Source organism: Rana temporaria (assembly GCF_905171775.1).
Source record: "Rana temporaria chromosome 1 unlocalized genomic scaffold, aRanTem1.1 chr1d, whole genome shotgun sequence".
In the NCBI taxonomy this organism is placed as follows: Eukaryota; Metazoa; Chordata; class Amphibia; order Anura; family Ranidae; genus Rana; species Rana temporaria.
Window position 1 is genome coordinate 402,844 of NW_024404402.1, and position 27,478 is coordinate 430,321.

Below are 27,478 nucleotides of genomic sequence, written 5' to 3' on the forward strand. Positions count from 1 at the left end.
TGGATGATGGATGGAATATATGGATGATGGATGGAGTATATGGATGAAGGATGGAGTATATGGATGATGGATGGAGTATATGGATGATGGATGGAGTATATGGATGAAGGATGGAGTATATGGATGATGGATGGAGTATATGGATGATGGATGGAGTATATGGATGATGGATGGAGTATATGGATGATGGATGGAGTATATGGATGATGGATGGAGTATATGGATGATGGATGGAGTATATGGATGATGGATGGAATATATGGATGATGGATGGAGTATATGGATGATGGATGGAGTATATGGATGATGGATGATGGATGGAGTATATGGATGATGGATGGAGTATATGGATGATGGATGGAGTATATGGATGATGGATGGAGTATATGGATGATGGATGGAATATATGGATGAAGGATGGAGTATATGGATGAAGGATGGAGTATATGGATGAAGGATGGAGTATATGGATGATGGATGGAATATATGGATGATGGATGGAATATATGGATGATGGATGGAGTATATGGATGATGGATGGAGTATATGGATGATGGATGGAGTATATGGATGATGGATGGAGTATATGGATGATGGATGGAGTATATGGATGATGGATGGAATATATGGATGATGGATGGAGTATATGGATGAAGGATGGAGTATATGGATGAAGGATGGAATATATGGATGAAGGATGGAGTATATGGATGATGGATGGAGTATATAGATGATGGATGGAGTATATGGATGATGGATGGAGTATATGGATGAAGGATGGAGTATATGGATGAAGGATGGAGTATATGGATGATGGATGGAGTATATGGATGATGGATGGAGTATATGGATGATGGATGGAGTATATGGATGATGGATGGAGTATATGGATGATGGATGGAGTACATGGATGATGGATGATGGATGGAGTATATGGATGATGGATGGAGTATATGGATGATGGATGGAGTATATGGATGATGGATGGAGTATATGGATGATGGATGGAGTATATGGATGATGGATGGAGTACATGGATGAAGGATGGAGTATATGGATGATGGATGGAGTATATGATGATGGATGGAGTATATGGATGATGGATGGAGTATATGGATGAAGGATGGAGTATATGGATGATGGATGGAGTATATGGATGATGGATGGAGTATATGGATGAAGGATGGAGTATATGATGAAGGATGGAGTATATGGATGATGGATGGAGTATATGGATGAAGGATGGAGTATATGGATGATGGATGGAGTATATGGATGATGGATGGAGTATATGGATGAAGGATGGAGTATATGGATGAAGGATGGAGTATATGGATGATGGATGGAGTATATGGATGATGGATGGAGTATATGGATGATGGATGGAATATATGGATGATGGATGGAGTATATGGATGATGGATGGAGTACATGGATGAAGGATGGAGTATATGGATGATGGATGGAGTATATGGATGATGGATGGAGTATATGGATGATGGATGGAGTATATGGATGAAGGATGGAGTATATGGATGAAGGATGGAGTATATGGATGATGGATGGAGTATATGGATGAAGGATGGAGTATATGGATGATGGATGGAGTATATGGATGATGGATGGAATATATGGATGATGGATGATGGATGGAGTATATGGATGATGGATGGAGTATATGGATGAAGGATGGAGTATATGGATGAAGGATGGAGTATATGGATGAAGGATGGAGTATATGGATGATGGATGGAGTATATGGATGATGGATGGAGTATATGGATGATGGATGGAGTATATGGATGATGGATGGAGTATATGGATGATGGATGGAGTATATGGATGAAGGATGGAGTACATGGATGATGGATGGAGTATATGGATGATGGATGGAGTATATGGAGTATATGGATGAAGGATGGAGTATATGGATGATGGATGGAGTATATGGATGATGGATGGAGTATATGGATGATGGATGGAGTATATGGATGATGGATGGAGTATATGGATGATGGATGGAGTATATGGATGATGGATGGAGTATATGGATGATGGATGGAGTATATGGATGATGGATGGAGTACATGGATGAAGGATGGAGTATATGGATGATGGATGGAGTATATGGATGATGGATGGAGTATATGGATGATGGATGGAGTATATGGATGAAGGATGGAGTATATGGATGATGGATGGAGTATATGGATGATGGATGGAGTATATGGATGAAGGATGGAGTATATGGATGAAGGATGGAGTATATGGATGATGGATGGAGTATATGGATGAAGGATGGAGTATATGGATGATGGATGGAGTATATGGATGATGGATGGAGTATATGGATGAAGGATGGAGTATATGGATGAAGGATGGAGTATATGGATGATGGATGGAGTATATGGATGATGGATGGAGTATATGGATGATGGATGGAATATATGGATGATGGATGGAGTATATGGATGATGGATGGAGTACATGGATGAAGGATGGAGTATATGGATGATGGATGGAGTATATGGATGATGGATGGAGTATATGGATGATGGATGGAGTATATGGATGAAGGATGGAGTATATGGATGAAGGATGGAGTATATGGATGATGGATGGAGTATATGGATGAAGGATGGAGTATATGGATGATGGATGGAGTATATGGATGATGGATGGAATATATGGATGATGGATGATGGATGGAGTATATGGATGATGGATGGAGTATATGGATGAAGGATGGAGTATATGGATGAAGGATGGAGTATATGGATGAAGGATGGAGTATATGGATGATGGATGGAGTATATGGATGATGGATGGAGTATATGGATGATGGATGGAGTATATGGATGATGGATGGAGTATATGGATGATGGATGGAGTATATGGATGAAGGATGGAGTACATGGATGATGGATGGAGTATATGGATGATGGATGGAGTATATGGATGAAGGATGGAGTATATGGATGAAGGATGGAGTATATGGATGATGGATGGAGTATATGGATGATGGATGGAGTATATGGATGATGGATGGAGTATATGGATGATGGATGGAGTATATGGATGAAGGATGGAGTATATGGATGATGGATGGAGTATATGGATGATGGATGGAGTATATGGATGATGGATGGAGTATATAGATGATGGATGGAGTATATGGATGATGGATGGAGTATATGGATGATGGATGGAGTATATGGATGAAGGATGGAGTATATGGATGATGGATGGAGTATATGGATGATGGATGGAGTATATGGATGATGGATGGAGTATATGGATGATGGATGGAGTATATGGATGATGGATGGAGTACATGGATGATGGATGGAATATATGGATGATGGATGGAGTATATGGATGATGGATGGAGTACATGGATGATGGATGATGGATGGAGTATATGGATGATGGATGGAGTATATGGATGATGGATGGAGTATATGGATGATGGATGGAGTATATGGATGATGGATGGAGTATATGGATGATGGATGGAGTATATGGATGAAGGATGGAGTATATGGATGATGGATGGAGTATATGGATGATGGATGGAGTATATGGATGATGGATGATGGATGGAGTATATGGATGATGGATGGAGTATATGGATGAAGGATGGAGTATATGGATGATGGATGGAATATATGGATGATGGATGGAGTATATGGATGATGGATGGAGTATATGGATGAAGGATGGAGTATATGGATGATGGATGGAGTATATGGATGAAGGATGGAGTATATGGATGATGGATGGAGTATATGGATGATGGATGGAGTATATGGATGAAGGATGGAGTATATGGATGATGGATGGAGTATATGGATGAAGGATGGAGTATATGGATGATGGATGGAGTATATGGATGATGGATGGAGTATATGGATGATGGATGGAATATATGGATGATGGATGGAGTACATGGATGAAGGATGGAGTACATGGATGAAGGATGGAATATATGGATGAAGGATGGAGTATATGGATGATGGATGGAATATATGGATGATGGATGGAGTATATGGATGATGGATGGAGTATATGGATGAAGGATGGAGTATATGGATGATGGATGGAGTATATGGATGAAGGATGGAGTATATGGATGATGGATGGAGTATATGGATGATGGATGGAGTATATGGATGATGGATGGAATATATGGATGATGGATGGAGTATATGGATGAAGGATGGAGTATATGGATGATGGATGGAGTATATGGATGATGGATGGAGTATATGGATGATGGATGGAGTATATGGATGATGGATGGAGTATATGGATGATGGATGGAGTACATGGATGAAGGATGGAGTACATGGATGATGGATGGAGTACATGGATGATGGATGGAGTATATGGATGATGGATGGAGTATATGGATGATGGATGGAGTATATGGATGATGGATGGAGTATATGGATGATGGATGGAATATATGGATGATGGATGATGGATGGAGTATATGGATGATGGATGGAGTATATGGATGATGGATGATGGATGGAGTATATGGATGAAGGATGGAGTATATGGATGATGGATGGAGTATATGGATGATGGATGGAGTATATGGATGATGGATGGAGTATATGGATGATGGATGGAGTATATGGATGATGGATGGAGTATATGGATGATGGATGGAGTATATGGATGATGGATGGAGTATATGGATGATGGATGGAGTACATGGATGATGGATGGAGTATATGGATGAAGGATGGAGTATATGGATGATGGATGGAATATATGGATGAAGGATGGAGTATATGGATGATGGATGGAGTATATGGATGATGGATGGAGTATATGGATGATGGATGGAGTACATGGATGATGGATGGAGTATATGGATGAAGGATGGAGTATATGGATGATGGATGGAGTATATGGATGAAGGATGGAGTATATGGATGATGGATGGAGTATATGGATGATGGATGGAGTATATGGATGAAGGATGGAGTATATGGATGATGGATGGAGTATATGGATGATGGATGGAGTATATGGATGATGGATGATGGATGGAGTATATGGATGATGGATGGAGTATATGGATGAAGGATGGAGTATATGGATGATGGGTGGAGTATATGGATGATGGATGGAGTATATGGATGATGGATGGAATATATGGATGATGGATGGAGTATATGGATGAAGGATGGAGTATATGGATGATGGATGGAGTATATGGATGATGGATGGAGTATATGGATGAAGGATGGAGTATATGGATGATGGATGGAGTATATGGATGATGGATGGAGTATATGGATGAAGGATGGAGTATATGGATGAAGGATGGAGTATATGGATGATGGATGGAGTATATGGATGAAGGATGGAGTATATGGATGATGGATGGAGTATATGGATGATGGATGGAGTATATGGATGATGGATGGAGTATATGGATGATGGATGGAGTATATGGATGAAGGATGGAATATATGGATGATGGATGGAGTATATGGATGAAGGATGGAGTATATGGATGATGGATGGAGTATATGGATGATGGATGGAGTATATGGATGATGGATGGAGTATATGGATGAAGGATGGAATATATGGATGATGGATGGAGTATATGGATGAAGGATGGAGTATATGGATGATGGATGGAGTATATGGATGATGGATGGAGTATATGGATGAAGGATGGAATATATGGATGATGGATGGAGTATATAGATGATGGATGGAGTATATGGATGATGGATGGAGTATATGGATGATGGATGGAGTATATGGATGATGGATGGAGTATATGGATGATGGATGGAGTATATGGATGATGGATATGGACTTTCTAGGTGATCACAATCTGCGGCTGCTGAAGTGCGTTTGATACAAGAAATCACATGAGCTTCATCACCATCTCCATCCACGTCCCTCTTACCTGAAAGGCCGGATTTGAAGGCCCATTTCACACCTTTAGAGAAGAATTTGGCTTTCTGACGATCCTTTTTAGGGATAAAAGTCAAGTTTGACTTTTGTTTGCTCTTCTCTTTCTCCTTGTTTAGTTTTTGGGTTGTTTTTGGCTCTGAATTTGGATTCTTTGTGTCTTTTTGGCCTTTTCTTAGATCTTTAGATGATGATATCAGCAAGTGAAGAGGTTTTGGGGGGACTGGGCTGTCCCTTGGGTGGTCCTTGTCCACTAATACAGAGACACCTTCATCTAACCGTCTCTTGGAAGATGATGTCGCCATTGTTGGTACTTCTCCTGTGTTTGGCCCATCTTTGTAAAACGTTTGGTCACTTGTGGCCTGAAGGGGTGACGGGGACCCCAATGGGTTGGAAGGGCGCTCTGGTGTCGGTTGGACAATTCTTTCCAGAATCTTATCTGTCTTTGCAGAAACTGTATAATCACCAGGACTCTTGGGAGTGGTGAGGGGAGGATCCGTGTTACTTTGCCTTCCTGGTTCCTCGGTTATCTTGTCGTCATTCTGGGTCTCGGTGGGCTGAGTATTGACATTTGAATGGTCGGCACTTTGATCCAAGCTGGTGTGCTCCATAGTTGTAGCAAGCAATATGGATCGGCTATTATCAGTCGTGCCAAGTCCTATCTGTGGACTTGAATCTCGAGGTGTCTGCGGGGAGCCAATGGAGGAATCCTCAGGACTGGGCGGAGTTAAGTCCAGTATCTGCTCAGAGGTTGTGGTTGATGATATGGTGGTTGGCATGATGGGTGATAATGTTGTAGTTGGCACAGGTGGTGATGATTTGGTTGGCAAAGGCGGTGGTGTTGGGTCTGACTCAGTCTTTGCTGTCGTAATGTCGGCTTCTAATACTGTTGTTGGGTCCGAAGAAATTTCTGGTTGTTTCTCTGATATCAGCTGTAAAGTTGTGCCTGGTACCAATTCAGATTGTGGGTCTGGTACCGATTCAGATTGTGGGTCTGGTACCAATTCAGATTGTGGGTCTGGTACCAATTCAGATTGTGGGTCTGGTACCAATTCAGATTGTGGGTCTGGTACCAATTCAGATTGTGGGTCTGGTACCAATTCAGATTGTGTGTCTGGTACCAATTCAGATTGTGGGTCTGGTACCAATTCAGATTGTGGGTCTGGTACCAATTCAGATTGTGGGTCTGGTACCAATTCAGATTGTGGGTCTGGTACCAATTCAGATTGTGGGTCTGGTACCAATTCAGATTGTGTGCCTGGTACCAATTCAGATTGTGGGTCTGGTACCAATTCAGATTGTGGGTCTGGTACCAATTCAGATTGTGGGTCTGGTGCCGATTCTGATTGTGGGTCTGGTACCAATTCAGATTGTGGGTCTGGTACCAATTCAGATTGTGGGTCTGGTACCAATTCAGATTGTGGGTCTGGTACCGATTCTGATTGTGGGTCTGGTACCAATTCAGATTGTGTATCTGGTGCCATCGTTATTGTATCTGGTGCCATCGTTATTGTATCTGGTGCCATCGTTATTGTATACGGTTCCATCATTATTGTATATGGTGCCAGCTCTATTGTATACGGTGCCAGCTCTGCATCGGGGGGCAGCTCAGACGTTGGGTCTGGCAGATCTGTGCCGTTTTCTTTCTGCTCTATGTCTACATCTGATTATAGATAGAAAGATTTTTCCATTACAGGCAACATATCAGCAGATGTGATACAATCATACATGATGTGGATCTAAACAGGAGAGCGGGTGATAAACATGTCCAGGGGGTCTAGCACATACATCTCTGGTCAGGCCTGAGTCTCACGGCCCCATGTCAGAAGAATGTCTAACAATCGTATGAACAGTTTTCCTTTGTTATTAATAATTCCACTTTTGTATGAAAAAATAATAATAAGGAATATACAATTGTTACATTCATGTCTGTGCCCTGTGTGGACCATCATACTTCCCTATGGCCATCTGTGCCCTGTGTGGACCATCATACTTCCCTATGGCCATCTGTGCCCTGTGTGGACCCTCATACTTCCCTATGGCCATCTGTGCCCTGTGTGGACCCTCATACTTCCCTATGGCCATCTGTGCCCTGTGTGGACCCTCATACTTCCCTATGGCCATCTGTGCCCTGTGTGGACCCTCATACTTCCCTATGGCCATCTGTGCCCTGTGTGGACCCTCATACTTCCCTATGGCCATCTGTGCCCTGTGTGGACCCTCATACTTCCCTATGGCCATCTGTGCCCTGTGTGGACCCTCATACTTCCCTATGGCCATCTGTGCCCTGTGTGGACCCTCATACTTCCCTATGGCCATCTGTGCCCTGTGTGGACCCTCATACTTCCCTATGGCCATCTGTGCCCTGTGTGGACCCTCATACTTCCCTATGGCCATCTGTGCCCTGTGTGGACCCTCATACTTCCCTATGGCCATCTGTGCCCTGTGTGGACCCTCATACTTCCCTATGGCCATCTGTGCCCTGTGTGGACCCTCATACTTCCATATGGCCATCTGTGCCCTGTGTGGACCCTCATACTTCCCTATGGCCATCTGTGCCCTGTGTGGACCCTCATACTTCCCTATGGCCATCTGTGCCCTGTGTGGACCCTCATACTTCCCTATGGCCATCTGTGCCCTGTGTGGACCCTCATACTTCCTGTGACAGTATTGGTATGATATCCCCGTCAAAGATTCCCTTCTTCCATAAGAACATCACCCCAATATTCCACTAGGAGGAATATTCCTGAGATCGCCCATTAAGCCACACATGAGTCCAGGCTTACTGCTTGAACAACACAGACTTTAATGTTATATCACACAGCTTATATGTCATTTCCAAAACTGTTACAATGACAAATCTCCGCCCCCCTCACACTGGGGCTTCCATACAGATGATTAGGCAGACACGACGGAGCCGAGTCTGAAAACACATTTCCTTTAGACAATGACATCAGTGACGCTGAGTACTAGTTGTACTGAATACATTAACTAGACCGCTCGACCCCGCATATAGAGAGATAATTACCACAATGAAGCAATCAGAATAATTAACACAAGCCACTTAAACACAGATCTCCTTCACACAACACAATAGATCAATTAACCTTTAGAAATAGTGAGGGGACATTAGCACGTCAATAACCTGTTAGCCGAGGACGGAATCACACAGGGCAAGCAGGGAGAATTACACTGAGACATATAGGCAAATGTATCACAATGGCCCCCCTTTTTCTCCCTGCCCTGGCAAACCCGGTTGGACCTTCCCTGGTCCAGTAGGGTTGACGGGTTCAGAGCTTTTAGTCCGAGGTTAACTACGTTTGGCGTGACTGACCTCCCTTGGCAACTGCTTCCGACTCAGGTATGCCACCGGGTCGTCAGATCGCACGCCGTTTAGTCCCCAAGTCTTTGTGCGATCTGCAGAGTCACCAGAAGTCAGTGTGAAGACGGCGAATGGGTCTGTGCGCCGCCATCTAGGTGTCCCGCTATGGGAGGGGCAGGTTATGGCTCTGAAGTGACAATCACAGGAGATTCATAAAAAGAAAAAGTTATATTTGTTGAAATGCTGTAGCACCGGTGCTCAGAGTTCGGGGGGGGGGAATCAGGGCCCCATAGGGTCATCCACCCTCTGCTCCCTCCGCAGCCGCCAGTTCTCCTCTTTGAGCTTCTCCAGCTCCATCTCCAGTTCATGGAGCCTGGGGGGGTTAGCCCGCTGTGACCTCAGGTGGTTGTTCTCCTCCTCCATGCGGCTTATGCACTCCTCCAGCTCCATGTACTCACGGATCAGATCCTGCTTGCTCATGTCCTGCAGGCTCTCCACGTGGTCCTTCATCATCAGGAACTGGGTGGTGGTGTAAGGGGCCACCGGTGGGCCCTTGGTGAACATCTCGGCCCGCATCTGGGACGCCCGCTGTGACTCCCTCTCCTCCAGTCGCTTCTTATCCTCCCAGGTCAGCTTGTTATACGGCTTCCAGGACCTCTTCTTCTTGGGGGGTAGCCGGCGGTGCCTCTTTCTGCCCAGCTCCCTCCAGGGCCCCTCCGGCTCATGGCTGTCGCCCATGACCAGCTGACAATGGTGTTCCCTGTTGTCCGTAATACCAGATTGTACCATGAGGACTTCGTAAATGGTGTCCAATGGTTCTTCCGGACCCAGCTCCTGGAGATCCCAAGCCGAGTCTACACAATGGGCTGCTGCTGGTGGGCGGTACCCAGGTTGAGACCAATTTGACCTGGTGTTGTCATTCATGGGGCAATTCTGCTTGAAGTGATCCAGCTGTTTGCACCGGAAGCAGCGTTGTTCGTTGTCCTCCTGGCGTGGATAGCGAGGGCTACATGTCATCGGTCTGTTAGGAGGTTGGTATCTAGCGGCTGGTGGGTGTGAGGGCGCCGTTGGTCGTGGAGGTTGTACCCGTGGTGTGACCTGGTTTGTCTTGCGAGTATCCGCATATTCATCCGCCAACTTCGCGGCCTCTGGTAGAGTTATGGGCCTGCGATCTCTCACCCAATCTTTGACATCCGTCTGGATGTGATTGTAAAATTGCTCCAGGAGCATTAGTTGCAAAATGTCCTCTGCGGTGGTGGCCTGGCTGCTGTTAACCCAGTTAGAGGCCGCCCGGGACAACTGGCATGCCCATTCCGCGTAAGAGTCTTTCGTGGTTTTGCGTGAGTCCCTGAACTTCTGTCGGTGGGACTCTGGGGTTACTGCATAACGAGCCAGGAGCGATTCTTTAACCTGGGCGTAGCTATGGATATCCTGATCTGGCACGGTCCGGAAAGCATCAGAAGCTTTGCCTGACAGTTTGCCTGACAATATTGCAACCCACTCTCTTCTAGCTATTCGGTGCAGGTTACATTGTCGCTCAAAGTCTGCCAGGTAGTTATCAATTTCACAGTCCTTTTCATCAAAAGCTTTAAAAGCGCTAAACGGAATCTTCCTTGTGTCTGCTGTGCTGTACTCACTGTTCGGAGAATGTGCGGCTGCTTGTTGGACTTCTGCCAGTTTTAACTGTAGCTCTGCATCTCTTATTTGTTTATCCTTCTGTAGTTCTGCGTCCCTTATTTGTTTATCCTCCTGTAGTTCTGCGTCTCTTATTTGTTTATCCTTCTGTAGTTCTGCGTCTCTTATTTGTTTATCCTTCTGTAGTTCTGCGTCTCTTATTTGTTTAGCCTCCTGTAGTTCTGCGTCTCTTATTTGTTTATCCTCCTGTAGCTCTGCGTCTCTTATTTGTTTATCCTCCTGTAGCTCTGCGTCTCTTATTTGTTTATCCTCCTGTAGTTCTGCGTCTCTTATTTGTTTATCCTCCTGTAGCTCTGCGTCTCTTATTTCTTTATCCTCCTGTAGTTCTGCGTCTCTTATTTGTTTATCCTTCTGTAGTTCTGCGTCTCTTATTTGTTTATCCTTCTGTAGTTCTGCGTCTCTTATTTGTTTATCCTTCTGTAGTTCTGCGTCTCTTATTTGTTTAGCCTCCTTCGCTAACAGGTCCATCACTTTCAGCACCACATCCGGCGTTGGGTTCGGGCCGAACCATGCTAGCTTCTCTCTCATTAGCTTGTTGGCTGGCGATTCCTCTTCCTGAATCACTGGTGTCTCCATCTCTTGTACTGCTGGCGTTGCTGCAATCCCGTTCTCCTGGTCTAGCTCCATTGATTCTGCTATGATGACCCGCTTGGTTTTGTTGCTAGCAATCCTTCCACGAACTTCCAGTAGTTCTTCCAGTGTCTGCTTGGAATCCGGGTGTAAAGGAGAGTAGAAGGGAAAATCCCGCTGCTGCCAACCATTTGTGACGGTATTGGTATGATATCCCCGTCAAACATTCCCTTCTTCCATAAGAACATCACCCAATATTCCACTAGGAGGAATATTCCTGAGATCGCCCATTAAGCCACACATGAGTCCAGGCTTACTGCTAGAACAAGACACACTTTAATGGTATAACACAGAGCTTATATGTCATTTCCAAAACTGTTACAATGACAAATCTCCGCCCCCCTCACACTGGGGCTTCCATACAGATGATTAGGCAGACACGACGGAGCCGAGTCTGAAAACACATTTCCTTTAGACAATGACATCAGTGACGCTGAGTACTAGTTGTACTGAATACATTAACTAGACAGCTCGACCCTGCATATAGAGAGATAATTACCACAATGAAGCAATCAGAATAATTAACACAAGCCACTTAAACACAGATCTCCTTCACACAACACAATAGATCAATTAACCTTTAGAAATAGTGAGGGGACATTAGCACGTCAATAACCTGTTAGCCAGGACTGAATCACACAGGGCAAGCAGGGAGAATTAAACTGAGACATATAGGCAAATGTATCACACTTCCCTATGGCCATCTGTGCCCTGTGTGGACCCTCATACTTCCCTATGACCATCTGTGCCCTGTGTCAACCCTCATACTTCCCTATGGCCATCTGTGCCCTGTGTGGACCCTCATACTTCCCTATGGCCATCTGTGCCCTGTGTGGACCCTCATACTTCCCTATGGCCATCTGTGCCCTGTGTGGACCCTCATACTTCCCTATGGCCATCTGTGCCCTGTGTGAACCCTCATACTTCCCTATGGCCATCTGTGCCCTGTGTGGACCCTCATACTTCCATATGGCCATCTGTGCCCTGTGTGGACCCTCATACTTCCATATGGCCATCTGTGCCCTGTGTGGACCCTCATACTTCCCTATGGCCATCTGTGCCCTGTGTGGACCCTCATACTTCCCTATGGCCATCTGTGCCCTGTGTGGACCCTCATACTTCCCTATGACCATCTGTGCCCTGTGTGGACCCTCATACTTCCATATGGCCATCTGTGCCCTGTGTGGACCCTCATACTTCCATATGGCCATCTGTGCCCTGTGTGGACCCTCATACTTCCATATGGCCATCTGTGCCCTGTGTGGACCCTCATACTTCCATATGGCCATCTGTGCCCTGTGTGGACCCTCATACTTCCCTATGGCCATCTGTGCCCTGTGTGGACACCCCAGACAGCTGAGACTAGACAGTGATTGGGCTCATGTAAGTATTAGGGGGTGGGGCACACAGAGAGCTTTTTATCTTCATGCGTAGAATACATCTTCTGACCTTACAACCACTTTAAGTCTCGCCCCAAGAATGCTATTTATAGGATTGTGCTTGAAAAATGTCCAGCAAATCGAACTTTGATTGGTCTGGTCATCACTGGTCTGGTCATCACTGGTCTGGTCATCACTAGTCTGGTCATCACTAGTCTGGTCATCACTGGGCTGGTCATCACTGGGCTGGTCATCACTAGTCTGGCCATCACTAGTCTGGCCATCACTAGTCTGGCCATCACTGGTCTGGTCATCACTAGTCTGGTCATCACCAGTCTGGTCATCACCAATCTGGTCATCGCTAGTCTGGTCATCGCCGGTCTGGTCATCACTGGGCTGGTCATCACTAGTCTGGCCATCACTAGTCTGGTCATCACCAGTCTGGTCATCACTAGTCTGGTCATCACCAGTCTGGTCATCACCGGTCTGGTCATCACTAGTCTGGTCATCACTAGTCTGGTCATCACCAGTCTGGTCATCACCAATCTGGTCATCGCTAGTCTGGTCATCGCCGGTCTGGTCATCACTGGGCTGGTCATCACTGGGCTGGTCATCACTAGTCTGGTCATCACCGGTCTGGTCATCACCGGTCTGGTCATCACCGGTCTGGTCATCACTGGTCTGGTCATCACTGGTCTGGTCATCACTGGTCTGGTCATCACCGGTCTGGTCATCACCGGTCTGGTCATCACCGGTCTGGTCATCACTGGTCTGGTCATCACTGGTCTGGTCATCACTAGTCTGGCCATCACTAGTCTGGCCATCACTAGTCTGGTCATCACCAATCTGGTCATCACTAGTCTGGTCATCACCAATCTGGTCATCACCGGTCTGGTCATCACTGGTCTGGTCATCACCAGTCTGGTCATCACTGGTCTGGTCATCACTGGTCTGGTCATCACCGGTCTGGTCATCACTGGTCTGGTCATCACTAGTCTGGTCATCACCGGTCTGGTCATCACCGGTCTGGTCATCACTGGTCTGGATTCTTGTTTTAGGGATTGATACATGAAGTGGATTTATCTGAATGGTATCAAAATTGTTGGATTTCATTTGTAGCATTGTATGACCGGCAGTACTTACCTCCACACAGAGACTCCTTACAGGTATGTGTTTCCGGGCAGGCCGAACACGGGGCCCCCACCATAAACGGCTTCTGACCCTGGAAGTTCCCTCTGTGAGGAGGAGAGAAAGTTCCATCATTATTCCATTCCTGGTATGAAGAATCATTCAGATCAGATTTATCTACCAGAATGCTGAGGAGACCATCATGGAGCTCCAACCAGGGGCCCGTAGGGAAACTGCTGTGTATGATGGGGCCCCATAGGGAAACTGCTGTGTATGATGGGGCCCCATAGGGAAACTGCTGTGTATGATGGGGCCCCATAGGGAAACTGCTGTGTATGATGGGCCCATAGGAGAAACTACTGTGTATGATGGGGCCCCGTAGGAAACCTAATGTGTATGATGGGGCCCCATAGGAAAACTGCTTTGTATGATGGGGCCCCATAGGGAAACTGCTGTGTATGATGAGCCCCATAGGGAAACTAATGTGTATGATGGGCCCCATAGGGAAACTAATGTGTATGATGGGCCCATAGGAGAAACTGCTGTGTATGATGGGCCCATAGGAGAAACTGCTGTGTATGATGGGGCCCCGTTAGGGTGCCCACGTGTCCCGGATTGCCCGGGACTGTCCCGCAATTGACATGTCTGTCCCGGGTCCCGGGCAACCTCATTCTGGGACAATACAATGTCCCGGAATGAAATAGAGGACATAGCCACCCCCTACTAACTAATAACTACATTTCCGGAACTGGTTCTGCCTGGCATCTTGCAACCAGTGACAATTTACTCTCAGACAGTGAGACCAGGACCGAGGCCTGCGCCTAGTGCAGCGATGCTGTCCCCACCCACCTCGGCACCTCCTCCTTCTCCAGCACCCAGCGACAAGCAGTAGGGACTGGTGTGGTCTTCACTCTCCAGATAGTGATGTCACTCCTTTCCTTCTACGCACGTGGCTCATGCAGAGGGGGAGTGACAGCAGCACTGCATCTGATGGCAGGCTATGGCTGGCGAGCGACACTGCATATGGTGGCAAGTGGCACATTCACCCAGCAAATTCCCCATCAACCCCCGAGACTACATTTCCCCGCGCCCCCCCCCCTCATCTTTTTTTGGGGAAGGTGAAAGACGGGGTGTGTCCCTGAATGGCATTTTGGAAATGTGGTCACCCTAGGCCCCGTAGGGAACCTAATGTGTATGATGGGGCCCCGTAGGGAAACTGCTGTGTATGATGGGCCCCATAGGGAAACTAATGTGTATGATGGGGCCCCATAGGGAAATTGCTGTGTATGATGGGCCCCCGTAGGGAAATTACTGTGTATGATGGGCCCCATAGGGAAACTAATGTGTATGATAGGGCCCCGTAGGGAATATTCTGTGTATGATGGGGGCCCTGTAGGGAAACTGCTGTGTATGAAGGGCCCCATAGGGAAACTAATGTGTATGATAGGGCCCCGTAGGGAATATTCTGTGTATGATGGGGGCCCTGTAGGGAAACTGCTGTGTATGAAGGGCCCCATAGGGAAACTAATGTGTATGATGGGGCCCCATAGGGAAACTGCTGTGTATGATGGGCCCCATAGGGAAACTAATGTGTATGATGGGGCCCCATATGGAAACTGCTGTGTATGATGAGCCCCATAGGGAAACTAATGTGTATGATGGGCCCATAGGAGAAACTGCTGTGTATGATGGGGACCCGTAGGGAATCTAATGTGTATGATGGGGCCATAGGGAAACTAATGTGTATGATGGGGCCCCATAGGGAAATTGCTGTGTATGATGGGCCCCATAGGGAAACTAATGTGTATGATGGGGCCCCATAGGGAAATTGCTGTGTATGATGGGCCCCCGTAGGGAAATTACTGTGTATGATGGGCCCCATAGGGAAACTAATGTGTATGATAGGGCCCCGTAGGGAATATGCTGTGTATGATGGGGGCCCTGTAGGGAAACTGCTGTGTATGAAGGAGCTCTGTAAGGGAAACTGCTGTGTATGATGGAACATGGGGGCCAGTTCTCTGACATTAATGGGAACATGAGGGCCAGTTGTCTGGCATTTATGGAACATGGGGGCCAATTGTCTGGTATTTATGGAACATGAGGGCCAGTTGTCTGGCATTTATGGAACATGGGGGCCAATTGTCTGGCATTTATGGAACATGAGGGCCAGTTGTCTGGCATTTATGGAACATGGGGGCCAATTGTCTGGTATTTATGGAACATGGGGGCCAATTGTCTGGCATTTATGGAACATGGGGGCCAATTGTCTGGCATTTATGGAACATGAGGGCCAGTTGTCTGGCATTTATGGAACATGGGGGCCAATTGTCTGGCATTTATGGAACATGGGGGCCAATTGTCTGGCATTTATGGAACATGGGGGCCAATTGTCTGGCTTTGATGGGGACCAATTCTCTGACAATAACGGAAGTTGGGGGGCAAATTTTCTGTCTCTAATGGAAGACAGAATAAATAATTTTTTTTTGGCCCTGCTGACGGAATTGTGTTCTGTGAAGAGAGAACTTTATTCCAGAAAACATTAGAAATTGGATACGGTGGGCTGTGGCCCCTGTGATTGTGTGATTCGGGGTTAATTTCTGGGCTGCTGGCGGAGCGGAGTCCCCCGTGTCGCAGTAATCCGACATCTCACATTTCTCTCTGCTTCCAGCTACTATAAGTGAAGCCAGGTGACAGACGTGAGCCGGGCGAGGGGCGTTCACCGAGGGGCGAGGAGCGTTCACCCGGGGACGAGGGGCGAGGTCCTTTCAGCACAACACACACCAGCTGCCAGGGTGGAGCGCATGAGGCTATACACACTACACTGAATACCATTAACTCCAATAGTGGTATATATGCATATATATATATATACCCCTCCCCCTCTATACACACCAATCAGCCATAACATTTGGTGCCGCTGGTTAGGATGCCGATTGCTGGCCTGCTCCCCAACCCTCCGGATTGTATGTAGGATTTTGATCTGCTTGTGTGTGTGGGTCTCTCTGGTGGTGGGCTGAGGTATTGCAGGTTGTGACAAGTGTATTACAGATGGAGTTACCTGCCCCACGTTCTGCCCTCATTCCCTTCTACACCAATCAATGTCCTCGCCTTGGTCAGGCAGCCGCCATGGGCTTGCATTCTAGACATCGGGTGGCAGCGGTGGGATTTTAGGGGGTGTGTGCCATTGTACAACTGGATTGGGAACTTGGGGTTCCCATAATAATCTGCCTCATCTCTGAACCCCCAGAATCCTCTGGGAATATTTTGTGCTGATTATTATTAATATTATACAGGATTTATATGGCGCCAACAGGATATGCAGCGCTGTACAATACCAAAGAGAAACATTACAGTTACAATACCATAAAATGCAAGCGGGTTAGGAGCGCTCAGAAGAGCTGACAATCTAATAGGGTGGGGCAAGTGGCACAGAGGGTTATAACTGGGGGGAATGAGCTGATGGAAGGGGTAAAAGATTTGTTGGAGGCGTGATAGGCTTATCAAACCCAACCTTCTCCTCTCCATCCTTCTAATAATGTCACCAACAAACCCCCAACCTTCTCCTCTCCGTCCTTCTAATAATGTCACCAACAACCCCCAACCTTCTCCTCTCCGTCCTTCTAATAATGTCACCAACAAAACCCCAACCTTCTCCTCTCCGTCCTTCTAATAATGTCACCAACAAACCCAATCTTCTCCTCTCCATCCTTCTAATAATGTCACCAACAAACCCCCAACCTTCTCCTCTCCGTCCTTCTAATAATGTCACCAACAAAACCCCCAACCTTCTCCTCTCCGTCCTTCTAATAATGTCACCAACAAACCCCCAACCTTCTCCTCTCCGTCCTTCTAATAATGTCACCAACAAACCCCCAACCTTCTCCTCTCCGTCCTTCTAATAATGTCACCAACAAACCCCCAACCTTCTCCTCTCCGTCCTTCTAATAATGTCACCAACAAAACCCCCAACCTTCTCCTCTCCATCCTTATAATAATGTCACCAACAAACCCCCCAACCTTCTCCTCTCCATCCTTCTAATAATGTCACCAACAAAACCCCCAACCTTCTCCTCTCCATCCTTATAATAATGTCACCAACAAACCCCCCAACCTTCTCCTCTCCATCCTTCTAATAATCTCACCAACAAACCCCCAACCTTCTCCTCTCCGTCCTTCTAATAATGTCACCAACAAACCCCAACCTTCTCCTCTCCGTCTTTCTAATAATGTCACCAACAAACCCCAACCTTCTCCTCTCCGTCCTTCTAATAATGTCACCAACAACCCCCAACCTTCTCCTCTCCATCCTTATAATAATGTCACCAACAACCCCCAACCTTCTGCTCTCCATCCTTCTAATAATGTCACCAACAAACCCCCAACCTTCTCCTCTCCGTCCTTCTAATAATGTCACCAACAAACCCCAACCTTCTCCTCTCCGTCCTTCTAATAATCTCACCAACAAACCCCCAACCTTCTCCTCTCCGTCCTTCTAATAATGTCACCAACAAACCCCAACCTTCTCCTCTCCATCCTTCTAATAATGTCACCAACAAACCCAACCTTCTCCTCTCCGTCCTTCTAATAATGTCACCAACAAACCCCAACCTTCTCCTCTCCATCCTTCTAATAATGTCACCAACAAACCCCCAACCTTCTCCTCTCCATCCTTCTAATAATGGCACCAACAAACCCCCAACCTTCTCCTCTCCGTCCTTCTAATAATGTCACCAACAAACCCCCAACCTTCTCCTCTCCGTCCTTCTAATAATGTCACCAACAAACCCCCAACCTTCTCCTCTCCGTCCTTCTAATAATGTCACCAACAAAACCCCCAACCTTCTCCTCTCCGTCCTTCTAATAATGTCACCAACAAACCCCCAACTTTCTCCTCTCCATCCTTATAATAATGTCACCAACAACCCCCAACCTTCTCCTCTCCGTCCTTCTAATAATGTCACCAACAAACCCCCAACCTTCTCCTCTCCGTCCTTCTAATAATGTCACCAACAAACCCCAACCTTCTCCTCTCCGTCTTTCTAATAATGTCACCAACAAACCCCAACCTTCTCCTCTCCGTCCTTCTAATAATGTCACCAACAAACCCCAACCTTCTCCTCTCCATCCTTCTAATAATGTCACCAACAAACCCCAACCTTCTCCTCTCCATCCTTCTAATAATGTCACCAACACACCCCAACCTTCTCCTCTCCGTCCTTCTAATAATGTCACCAACAAACCCCAACCTTCTCCTCTCCATCCTTCTAATAATGTCACCAACAAACCCCCAACCTTCTCCTCTCCATCCTTCTAATAATGTCACCAACAAACCCCAACCTTCTCCTCTCCATCCTTCTAATAATGTCACCAACAAACCCCCAACCTTCTCATCTCCATCCTTCTAATAATGTCACCAACAAACCCCAACCTTCTCCTCTCCATCCTTCTAATAATGTCACCAACAAACCCCAACCTTCTCCTCTCCGTCCTTCTAATAATGTCACCAACAAACCCAACCTTCTCCTCTCCGTCCTTCTAATAATGTCACCAACAAACCCCAACCTTCTCCTCTCCATCCTTCTAATAATGTCACCAACAAACCCCAACCTTCTCCACTCCATCCTTCCAATAATGTCACCAACAAACCCCAACCTTCTCCTCTCCGTCCTTCTAATAATGTCACCAACAAACCCCAACCTTCTCCTCTCCGTCCTTCTAATAATGTCACCAACAAACCCCCAACCTTCTCCTCTCCGTCCTTCTAATAATGTCACCAACAAACCCCCAACCTTCTCCTCTCCATCCTTCTAATAATGTCACCAACAACCCCCAACCTTCTCCTCTCCATCCTTCTAATAATGTCACCAACAAACCCCCAACCTTCTCCTCTCCGTCCTTCTAATAATGTCACCAACAAACCCCAACCTTCTCCTCTCCGTCCTTCTAATAATGTCACCAACAAACCCCAACCTTCTCCTCTCCATCCTTCTAATAATGTCACCAACAAACCCAACCTTCTCCTCTCCATCGTTCCAATAATGTCACCAACAAACCCCAACCTTCTCCTCTCCGTCCTTCTAATAATGTCACCAACAAACCCAACCTTCTCCTCTCCATCCTTCTAATAATGTCACCAACAACCCCCAACCTTCTCCTCTCCGTCCAAATAATGTCACCAACAAACCCCCAACCTTCTCCTCTCCATCCTTCTAATAATGTCACCAACAAACCCCCAACCTTCTCCTCTCCATCCTTCTAATAATGTCACCAACAAACCCCCCAACCTTCTCCTCTCCATCCTTCTAATAATGTCACCAACAAACCCAACCTTCTCCTCTCCGTCCTTCTAATAATGTCACCAACAAACCCCAACCTTCTCCTCTCCATCCTTCTAATAATGTCACCAACAAACCCCCAACCTTCTCCTCTCCGTCCTTCTAATAATGTCACCAACAAACCCAACCTTCTCCTCTCCGTCCTTCTAATAATGTCACTAACAAACCCCAACCTTCTCCTCTCCGTCCTTCTAATAATGTCACCAACAAACCCAACCTTCTCCTCTCCGTCCTTCTAATAATGTCACCAACAACCCCCAACCTTCTCCTCTCCGTCCAAATAATGTCACCAACAAACCCCCAACCTTCTCCTCTCCATCCTTCTAATAATGTCACCAACAAACCCCCAACCTTCTCCTCTCCGTCCTTCTAATAATGTCACCAACAACCCCCAACCTTCTCCTCTCCGTCCTTCTAATAATGTCACCAACAAACCCCCAACCTTCTCCTCTCCGTCCTTCTAATAATGTCACCAACAAACCCAACCTTCTCCTCTCCGTCTTTCTAATAATGTCACCAACAAACCCCAACCTTCTCCTCTCCGTCCTTCTAATAATGTCACCAACAAACCCCAACCTTCTCCTCTCCGTCCTTCTAATAATGTCACCAACAAACCCCAACCTTCTCCTCTCCGTCCTTCTAATAATGTCACCAACAAACCCAACCTTCTCCTCTCCATCCTTCTAATAATGTCACCAACAAACCCCAACCTTCTCCTCTCCATCCTTCTAATAATGTCACCAACAAACCCCAACCTTCTCCTCTCCATCCTTCTAATAATGTCACCAACAAACCCCCAACCTTCTCCTCTCCATCCTTCTAATAATGTCACCAACAAACCCCCAACCTTCTCCTCTCCGTCCTTCTAATAATGTCACCAACAACCCCCAACCTTCTCCTCTCCATCCTTCTAATAATGTCACCAACAAACCCCCAACCTTCTCCTCTCCGTCCTTCTAATAATGTCACCAACAAACCCCAACCTTCTCCTCTCCGTCCTTCTAATAATGTCACCAACAAACCCCAACCTTCTCCTCTCCGTCCTTCTAATAATGTCACCAACAAACCCCCAACCTTCTCCTCTCCGTCCTTCTAATAATGTCACCAACAAACCCCCCAACCTTCTCCTCTCCATCCTTCTAATAATCTCACCAACAAACCCCCAACCTTCTCCTCTCCGTCCTTCTAATAATGTCACCAACAAACCCCAACCTTCTCCTCTCCATCCTTCTAATAATGTCACCAACAAACCCCCAACCTTCTCCTCTCCATCCTTCTAATAATGTCACCAACAAACCCCAACCTTCTCCTCTCCGTCCTTCTAATAATGTCACCAACAAACCCCCAACCTTCTCCTCTCCATCCTTCTAATAATGTCACCAACAAACCCAACATTCTCCTCTCCGTCCTTCTAATAATGTCACCAACAAACCCCAACCTTCTCCTCTCCATCCTTCTAATAATGTCACCAACAAACCCCCAACCTTCTCCTCTCCATCCTTCTAATAATGTCACCAACAAACCCCAACCTTCTCCTCTCCATCCTTCTAATAATGTCACCAACAAACCCCCAACCTTCTCCTCTCCATCCTTCTAATAATGTCACCAACAAACCCCAACCTTCTCCTCTCCATCCTTCTAATAATGTCACCAACAAACCCCCAACCTTCTCCTCTCCGTCCTTCTAATAATCTCACCAACAAACCCCCAACCTTTTCCTCTCCGTCCTTCTAATAATGTCACCAACAAACCCCAACCTTCTCCTCTCCATCCTTCTAATAATGTCACCAACAAACCCAACCTTCTCCTCTCCGTCCTTCTAATAATGTCACCAACAAACCCCAACCTTCTCCTCTCCATCCTTCTAATAATGTCACCAACAACCCCCAACCTTCTCCTCTCCGTCCTTCTAATAATGTCACCAACAAACCCAACCTTCTCCTCTCCATCCTTCCAATAATGTCACCAACAAACCCCAACCTTCTCCTCTCCGTCCTTCTAATAATGTCACCAACAAACCCCAACCTTCTCCTCTCCGTCCTTCTAATAATGTCACCAACAAACCCAACCTTCTCCTCTCCATCCTTCCAATAATGTCACCAACAAACCCCAACCTTCTCCTCTCCTTCCTTCTAATAATGTCACCAACAAACCCCAACCTTCTCCTCTCCGTCCTTCTAATAATGTCACCAACAAACCCAACCTTCTCCTCTCCATCCTTCTAATAATGTCACCAACAAACCCCAACCTTCTCCTCTCCATCCTTCTAATAATGTCACCAACAAACCCCAACCTTCTCCTCTCCATCCTTCTAATAATGTCACCAACAAACCCCCAACCTTCTCCTCTCCATCCTTCTAATAATGTCACCAACAAACCCCCAACCTTCTCCTCTCCGTCCTTCTAATAATGTCACCAACAACCCCCAACCTTCTCCTCTCCATCCTTCTAATAATGTCACCAACAAACCCCCAACCTTCTCCTCTCCGTCCTTCTAATAATGTCACCAACAAACCCCAACCTTCTCCTCTCCATCCTTCTAATAATGTCACCAACAAACCCCAACCTTCTCCTCTCCATCCTTCTAATAATGTCACCAACAAACCCCCAACCTTCTCCTCTCCGTCCTTCTAATAATGTCACCAACAAACCCCAACCTTCTCCTCTCCATCCTTCTAATAATGTCACCAACAACCCAACCTTCTCCTCTCCATCCTTCTAATAATGTCACCAACAACCCCCAACCTTCTCCTCTCCGTCCTTCTAATAATGTCACCAACAAACCCAACCTTCTCCTCTCCGTCCTTCTAATAATGTCACCAACAAACCCCAACCTTCTCCTCTCCATCCTTCTAATAATGTCACCAACAAACCCAACCTTCTCCTCTCCGTCCAAATAATGTCACCAACAACCCCCAACCTTCTCCTCTCCGTCCTTCTAATAATGTCACCAACAAACCCCCAACCTTCTCCTCTCCATCCTTCTAATAATGTCACCAACAAACCCCCAACCTTCTCCTCTCCGTCCTTCTAATAATGTCACCAACAAACCCCAACCTTCTCCTCTCCGTCCTTCTAATAATGTCACCAACACACCCCAACCTTCTCCTCTCCGTCCTTCTAATAATGTCACCAACAAACCCCCAACCTTCTCCTCTCCATCCTTCTAATAATGTCACCAACAAACCCAACCTTCTCCTCTCCGTCCTTCTAATAATGTCACCAACAAACCCCAACCTTCTCCTCTCCGTCCTTCTAATAATGTCACCAACAAACCCAACCTTCTCCTCTCCATCCTTCCTAATAATGTCACCAACAAACCCCAACCTTCTCCTCTCCGTCCTTCTAATAATGTCACCAACAACCCCAACCTTCTCCTCTCCGTCCTTCTAATAATGTCACCAACAAACCCCAACCTTCTCCTCTCCATCCTTCTAATAATGTCACCAACAAACCCCAACCTTCTCCTCTCCATCCTTCTAATAATGTCACCAACAAACCCCAACCTTCTCCTCTCCGTCCTTCTAATAATGTCACCAACAAACCCCAACCTTCTCCTCTCCGTCCTTCTAATAATGTCACCAACAAACCCCCAACCTTCTCCTCTCCGTCCTTCTAATAATGTCACCAACAAACCCCCAACCTTCTCCTCTCCGTCCTTCTAATAATGTCACCAACAAACCCCAACCTTCTCCTCTCCGTCCTTCTAATAATGTCACCAACAAACCCAACCTTCTCCTCTCCATCCTTCTAATAATGTCACCAACAAACCCCAACCTTCTCCTCTCCGTCCTTCTAATAATGTCACCAACAAACCCCCAACCTTCTCCTCTCCGTCCTTCTAATAATGTCACCAACAAACCCCAACCTTCTCCTCTCCGTCCTTCTAATAATGTCACCAACAAACCCCAACCTTCTCCTCTCCATCCTTCTAATAATGTCACCAACAAACCCCAACCTTCTCCTCTCCGTCCTTCTAATAATGTCACCAACAAACCCCAACCTTCTCCTCTCCGTCCTTCTAATAATGTCACCAACAAACCCCAACCTTCTCCTCTCCGTCCTTCTAATAATGTCACCAACAAACCCCCAACCTTCTCCTCTCCGTCCTTCTAATAATGTCACCAACAAACCCCAACCTTCTCCTCTCCGTCCTTCTAATAATGTCACCAACAAACCCCAACCTTCTCCTCTCCATCCTTCTAATAATGTCACCAACAAACCCCAACCTTCTCCTCTCCGTCCTTCTAATAATGTCACCAACAAACCCCAACCTTCTCCTCTCCGTCCTTCTAATAATGTCACCAACAAACCCCAACCTTCTCCTCTCCGTCCTTCTAATAATGTCACCAACAAACCCCAACCTTCTCCTCTCCATCCTTCTAATAATGTCACCAACAAACCCCAACCTTCTCCTCTCCGTCCTTCTAATAATGTCACCAACAAACCCCCAACCTTCTCCTCTCCATCCTTCTAATAATGTCACCAACAAACCCCCAACCTTCTCCTCTCCGTCCTTCTAATAATGTCACCAACAAACCCCCAACCTTCTCCTCTCCATCCTTCTAATAATGTCACCAACAAACCCCAACCTTCTCCTCTCCGTCCTTCTAATAATGTCACCAACAAACCCCAACCTTCTCCTCTCCGTCCTTCTAATAATGTCACCAACAAACCCCAACCTTCTCCTCTCCGTCCTTCTAATAATGTCACCAACAAACCCCAACCTTCTCCTCTCCGTCCTTCTAATAATGTCACCAACAAACCCAACCTTCTCCTCTCCATCCTTCTAATAATGTCACCAACAAACCCCAACCTTCTCCTCTCCATCCTTCTAATAATGTCACCAACAAACCCCAACCTTCTCCTCTCCATCCTTCTAATAATGTCACCAACAAACCCCCAACCTTCTCCTCTCCATCCTTCTAATAATGTCACCAACAAACCCCAACCTTCTCCTCTCCGTCCTTCTAATAATGTCACCAACAAACCCCCAACCTTCTCCTCTCCATCCTTCTAATAATGTCACCAACAAACCCCCAACCTTCTCCTCTCCGTCCTTCTAATAATGTCACCAACAAACCCCAACCTTCTCCTCTCCATCCTTCTAATAATGTCACCAACAAACCCCAACCTTCTCCTCTCCATCCTTCTAATAATGTCACCAACAAACCCCCAACCTTCTCCTCTCCGTCCTTCTAATAATGTCACCAACAAACCCCAACCTTCTCCTCTCCGTCCTTCTAATAATGTCACCAACAAACCCCCAACCTTCTCCTCTCCGTCCTTCTAATAATGTCACCAACAAACCCCAACCTTCTCCTCTCCATCCTTCTAATAATGTCACCAACAAACCCCAACCTTCTCCTCTCCGTCCTTCTAATAATGTCACCAACAAACCCCAACCTTCTCCTCTCCATCCTTCTAATAATGTCACCAACAAACCCCCAACCTTCTCCTCTCCGTCCTTCTAATAATGTCACCAACAAACCCCAACCTTCTCCTCTCCGTCCTTCTAATAATGTCACCAACAAACCCCAACCTTCTCCTCTCCATCCTTCTAATAATGTCACCAACAAACCCCAACCTTCTCCTCTCCGTCCTTCTAATAATGTCACCAACAAACCCCAACCTTCTCCTCTCCATCCTTCTAATAATGTCACCAACAAACCCCAACCTTCTCCTCTCCATCCTTCTAATAATGTCACCAACAAACCCCAACCTTCTCCTCTCCATCCTTCTAATAATGTCACCAACAAACCCCCAACCTTCTCCTCTCCATCCTTCTAATAATGTCACCAACAAACCCCAACCTTCTCCTCTCCATCCTTCTAATAATGTCACCAACAAACCCCAACCTTCTCCTCTCCGTCCTTCTAATAATGTCACCAACAAACCCCAACCTTCTCCTCTCCGTCCTTCTAATAATGTCACCAACAAACCCCAACCTTCTCCTCTCCATCCTTCTAATAATGTCACCAACAAACCCCAACCTTCTCCTCTCCGTCCTTCTAATAATGTCACCAACAAACCCCAACCTTCTCCTCTCCATCCTTCTAATAATGTCACCAACAACCCCCAACCTTCTCCTCTCCGTCCTTCTAATAATGTCACCAACAACCCCCAACCTTCTCCTCTCCGTCCTTCTAATAATGTCACCAACAAACCCCCAACCTTCTCCTCTCCGTCCTTCTAATAATGTCACCAACAAACCCCAACCTTCTCCTCTCCGTCCTTCTAATAATGTCACCAACAAACCCCAACCTTCTCCTCTCCGTCCTTCTAATAATGTCACCAACAAACCCCAACCTTCTCCTCTCCGTCCTTCTAATAATGTCACCAACAAACCCCAACCTTCTCCTCTCCGTCCTTCTAATAATGTCACCAACAAACCCCAACCTTCTCCTCTCCATCCTTCTAATAATGTCACCAACAAACCCCAACCTTCTCCTCTCCGTCCTTCTAATAATGTCACCAACAAACCCCAACCTTCTCCTCTCCGTCCTTCTAATAATGTCACCAACAAACCCCAACCTTCTCCTCTCCATCCTTCTAATAATGTCACCAACAAACCCCAACCTTCTCCTCTCCATCCTTCTAATAATGTCACCAACAAACCCCAACCTTCTCCTCTCCGTCCTTCTAATAATGTCACCAACAAACCCCAACCTTCTCCTCTCCGTCCTTCTAATAATGTCACCAACAAACCCCCAACCTTCTCCTCTCCGTCCTTCTAATAATGTCACCAACAAACCCCCAACCTTCTCCTCTCCATCCTTCTAATAATGTCACCAACAAACCCCAACCTTCTCCTCTCCGTCCTTCTAATAATGTCACCAACAAACCCCCAACCTTCTCCTCTCCGTCCTTCTAATAATGTCACCAACAAACCCCCAACCTTCTCCTCTCCGTCCTTCTAATAATGTCACCAACAAACCCCCAACCTTCTCCTCTCCGTCCTTCTAATAATGTCACCAACAAACCCCAACCTTCTCCTCTCCATCCTTCTAATAATGTCACCAACAAACCCCAACCTTCTCCTC

General features: G+C 46.3%; 2 protein-coding genes across 2 annotated transcripts in view; both read right to left on the minus strand.

Annotated features, from left to right (window-relative positions):
- Positions 1–7,749, minus strand: part of LOC120921522 (E3 ubiquitin-protein ligase RNF12-B-like) — a 29,270-nt gene extending 21,521 nt beyond the window's left edge. The window contains exon 1 of the mRNA XM_040334010.1: positions 5,942–7,749. Within this exon, the coding sequence (XP_040189944.1) occupies positions 5,942–7,496 (1,555 nt within the window). The 5' untranslated portion in view covers positions 7,497–7,749. The remainder of the gene's footprint in view (positions 1–5,941) is intronic.
- Positions 7,750–7,795: 46 nt separating this feature from the next.
- On the minus strand, positions 7,796–12,343 carry LOC120921523 (pre-mRNA cleavage complex 2 protein Pcf11-like). The gene is made up of 2 exons (XM_040334012.1): positions 12,287–12,343; positions 7,796–8,605 (listed from the first exon to the last, which is right to left on the minus strand). Exons 1-2 carry the CDS (start codon positions 12,334–12,336, stop codon positions 7,870–7,872), a joined length of 786 nt encoding a protein of 261 aa, XP_040189946.1. The 5' UTR covers positions 12,337–12,343; the 3' UTR covers positions 7,796–7,869.
- Positions 12,344–27,478: the final 15,135 nt, after the last annotated feature.